The 4,824-nt window shown below is 40.7% G+C and overlaps 1 protein-coding gene across 1 annotated transcript in view; it reads right to left on the minus strand.

Moving 5' to 3' along the window:
* LOC137183846 (dispanin subfamily A member 2b-like) overlaps positions 1 to 1,617 on the minus strand; it is a 2,882-nt gene extending 1,265 nt beyond the window's left edge. Inside the window, exon 1 of the mRNA XM_067591130.1 lies at positions 1,240 to 1,617. Coding sequence (XP_067447231.1) covers positions 1,240 to 1,455 — 216 coding nt within the window. The 5' untranslated portion in view covers positions 1,456 to 1,617. The remainder of the gene's footprint in view (positions 1 to 1,239) is intronic.
* Between the last annotated feature and the right edge of the window lie 3,207 nt (positions 1,618 to 4,824).

Genomic DNA, 4,824 nt, shown 5'->3' on the forward strand with positions numbered 1-4,824 from the left:
CTGACAATGTCATTTCCACATTTCAAAGTAAGAGCACACAGTCTTTCCATGAGCTGTTTTTTGTGTTTATTTTTTTAATAATCAGCGATAAGTAACGTGCATTCATTGATTTATGTTAATACCCTGCTTTCGTTGCCCCAGCCCACAACATGAATGTTTACTGTTGCCATGGTTCAGTAGCTAACGTTATCTTAGCGTAATCTACATATTAACAATGATCAATAAAACTACAAAACTGGTTTTATATGTCTTTTGTATCTTATTGTGTCATTAGTTTGTAAATTTGTAAGCATATCTTTAAAACATTGATTGATTGATGAAAACATTTTCCATTGACTGCACAATAAAAAGAATGATTTTTAACCCATTGTCCAAGTTGCAACTCTGTATTGTAATCCAAAAATGGTAGCTGGTGGCTCCCTGGATAGGAAACAGAGTCACACCTTGTGAAACAGATTAACAATCTTTTTTATAGCGTGGTGGTAAATTAATTCTTTATGTCCCTTTTAATTTTAAGGTAAAAGGTAGCAGTGCTCACAGCTCCAAGTCTTGAACAGAGTATCGGGTGCACAGTCGTAGCAAGGATGAAACAAACAAATCACCGGCACTCACAGATCTTTCTTATTATTATTTGTTGTGGGCAGAAATGGATGCATTTCAGCCAGAAGCCATCATCAGCATAAACGTGCATACAATAAGTAATAATAAGATAGATCCGTGAGCACCGGTGTTTTGTTTGTTTCACCCTTTTAATTTTAATTCTGAGTTAAATTATCCTTCATACTGCCTCATCATTTAGTGGGAAAAATTGCTCATTATTGTAAACATTACAAGATTTTGATAATAGCTAGGCAACAGGAACATTACTGGAAAATTAAACTAGTAATGTACTCCCCAACACTGTGCACACAGCCTACAGTTTACATGGATAGATTCAGAATATCTGACGTGTGTTGTGCATCTGAATATTAACTGTATATTGAAACACATGTCCTGCGTTATTGTGTCTTTAAGATCCTGTAGTGGAAAAAGCCTAAGAGTGCAGTTTAAGTGATGTAGATCAGAAAGGTCAGCTGGTCAGATTTTTAGATATCAATGAAGCATGCAAAACCCTGTGACTGTTAGATATTACATGTACAGTACATATATTAGATATTACTAAAACTAAAAAATAACAGAAGATTGGTACACAAAGAATGTAATTCATAAGCAAGTCAGAACAGTCGCACGTCAGCTTACCTTGATAGAGTAGATGAGCGCTGCCAGTCCGAGGCAGAAAGGGTTTGAGTTGACAAAGCAGCAGAGGGACCAGATGATGTAGTCCGGGGGGGGCTCAGCGGCGATGTTCACAGTGGTGTACTGAACCATCGTAGGTGCACTGGGCTGTCCAGGGAGCCCATCATGCCTCCCCCCCTGCAGTGGAACAACTTCAGCCGGGTAACCTGAAGGATTCATCGCTGTCAGCTCAACTGTAGTTTGGAGTGGAGGAAGGTGTGCAAGAACTGATCGTTTCAGTGTAATTCGTGTTGGCTTTTGAGGTCAGCACATTTGCTTTTTGTTCTTGTTTTATTGCACCAAGAGCCAATGAGTGAAAAGCAAGCTAACCACACTGTGTGATAGTTGTTGGAACATTCAGTACGTGACTTTTATTTTGTTAAGAAGACAAAGACATACCCACCAGCCTCAACTGTACTTTGTACATTTAGCATTGTGAGCATATTAGCATCACCATTTAAGCCCTGCTGAACATAAGTACCACCTGACAGACCAGCTAGTATGACGGTACACTCTTACTCTTGTTGAGATGTAGAATTGGATATATCTGGATCAAAGAGCCCAATACACAGACAAGCTGAAATCAGTAGTTTAGAAGCTGTTAGCAATAAGTGTGCTAGAAAATTACTAGAGTGAAGATTCAAAAGCCTTCAGGCCAGTAGACACCCGCTGGCTTACAAAACAGAAGCTGGCAAAACATCAAACACTGAACAGATAAAGTTCTGTAGCCTTAGCAGGAAGCCTTCTCGTGTCAGGTGTCACCTGCTGTGCTGGCATTTGATCAAACTGCACATTTTCAGGTCAGCTCAATTTCACATCACATACCATCTTAATATCCATGAAGATACAAACCTGCTTTAAAAGGACAGCTGGAGCAGAAGAAATTGAGACAAATGAAAGACACTGATAAGCTTTAATTACAAATTAATTGATACAGGAACTAAATACACATCTCATCTGAGAGAAGTTCACAACTTGACTATTAATAAAAACATCAGTTACATTCAGATTTACAAATACACATCAATGGCAGGTTATATAACGAATTCATATGGACTGTTATACATTTGATTTTAGATTGTTTGCATCCTGTTGGGAGTCTTTGTAATCTCTTTCCAGGAAAGTGACCTACATGATATCTTTCAATGTGAACTTAGTCTGAAAGAATTAGGCTCCGCCTCAAATGTCGTCAGATTTCGTAATGTGCCATTTAAACCTGACAAAAGCAGAAAAGCAGGACTTTCTGAGCTGTTTTCCATTTTAAAATTCTATACATTTTCTTAGACACTGCAGAATTGATACTAATTTAAATCTTAAGGTACTAGGTCACTAATGGCAGTCTCTTTCTATACATGAATAAGTGATGAAAACTTCAAAAATAATCTATTTTCTCATAATTAATTATAGTCTGCTATGTATTCATATGTAGACATATTGGCAATTTGACAATTTATTCATTTAACAAACAGGAGCCTCAGTAGTGTGTGGAAGAACCATATACAGCCACAACAGCCTGGCACCTCCTCCTAATGCTGGTCAGCAGCCTGGTCACACACTGCTGTGGGATGGCATCCCATTCTTCAACCAGCATTTGTCACAAGTCAGCCAACGTGGTTGTGTTGGTCACTCTGGCACAAACAGCATGCCCAAGCTGATTCCACAAGTGTTCAATGGGGTTGAGGTCAGGACTGCCGGCAGGCCATTCCATCCTCTCCACTCCCAAATTCTGGAGGTAGTCTCTGATAAACCCCGCTCTGTGGGGGCGAGCATTGTCATTTTGGAGGATAGAGCTCAATCCCAGACTGTGGAGATATGGGATTGCCACTGGTTGCAGAATCTCATCTCGATATCTCTCTGCATTGAGATAGCCTCCAATGATGACAAGCCTCGTTTTTTCCAGTGAGGGAGATGCTGCCCCACACCATCACACTGCCTCCACCAAAAGATGTATCGGTGCAGCAATCAGCATAACGTTCTCCGCGTCTTCACCACACTTTGACCCTACGATCCAACTGCCATAGGCAGAATCTGGTCTCATCGCTGAACATAACGTTCCACCACATGTTATGGTTCCAGTGCACGTGTTGCCGACACCAGCGCAAACGGGCCTGACAGTGAAGGGCAGTCATGGCAGGCCTCCTGGCAACCCTATGAGACTGGAGATTGGCTGCGTGCAGTCTGTTCTGGATTGTCTGGGCAGAGAGCCGTGGGCCATATCATCCTGCAAACCTTGACTGCAAATCTGTAGAAGACAGCCTACAGTACCTAAGTGCTGACAGGGTGAGGAAACGGGCTTCTTGGGGTGTCGTCTTCTTGGGACACCCACTTCACGGCCTGTCTCTGACATCCCCCATTATATGGAACTTGGCCTTCACTTTGGAGATGGTACTAGAGCTCACTCCAAATAATGCTGCAACTTGGTTTTGCGGAACACCTGCTTGAAGTTGCCCTATCACACAGGCCCTATCCAGATCAGTCAAACGTGGCATGCTGATTCTTGGAGCAGACACCTACTGACCACTGTAGCAGGGCCCATACTCACATGGCCTGATTGGCAGCTGATTGGCAGCACCTGGGGGTACCAGAAGCTCAAAACAAGAGTCGATAGCAACAGCAAAATAAGCTGTTTGACATTGGCAGAGAAGATTTGGCAAATTTTTCATGGGCGCAACCAACATACTCAGCTCTGCTGCTCATTCCACAAATGCATGTTCCTTACAAATGTGGCACCATTTAAAAGGGAAATAAACAGGCTTTCCAACGATATAAAATTTATTGCCAAGAAGCATTGTTACAACAAAGAAATAATCTACCAAACATAAATTTGCTTACTTTTTGTGCTAAGTTTATATATATATATATATATATATATATATATATATATATATATATATATATAATGTATGTGTGTGTGTGTGTGTGTGTGTGTGTATACATATATAAGTATATATACATATACTTCTGACTACTGAGCTAAAACTTTACTCACTGCCTCATTGCAGACAGACCTCTACCTATTTATACACCCATAACACAGAGACAGCACAGCGTCAAACATGTAGGGAACAACTTCAAAGGCAATTATTGCTTTGCACTTTTCATTCATTGCCTATTTTTTACAACCTACCTTTGTGGAAAGGAGAAGGGGAACAACAACTTATGGAGTCCCTTGGGAGCACTTCGCATGTGTCAGTAGCTCAGCTTTATCTCCGGGGAACACCCCCAACTCTGGGAGTGACGTCCAAATTAGGAAATGTGCATCATGTAGCAGGTGGATGTGACTCCCCTTGTTGAGACCTCGAGACTTAAAGACCCTGAAAACACTTTTACTATGAATATAGTATTACCTGTCAAAGTGAGAGCAGTATTTGTTATTCTCAGAGGAGATGTCTGTATTTCTTTATTTGTGCTCTTCTCACTGGTTTGAAGTAGGAAGGGCTCAGTTAGAAACAGGTATCAAACCATAACCACATAGTTCTCATGAAGCGGATCGGCTGAGTTTTTGAGTGTTTATTTGTTTATAAATAATATTTTTTAATTTCAACTGTT

The sequence above is a fragment of the Thunnus thynnus genome, chromosome 5, assembly GCF_963924715.1.
Source record: "Thunnus thynnus chromosome 5, fThuThy2.1, whole genome shotgun sequence".
Classification (NCBI taxonomy): Eukaryota; Metazoa; Chordata; class Actinopteri; order Scombriformes; family Scombridae; genus Thunnus; species Thunnus thynnus.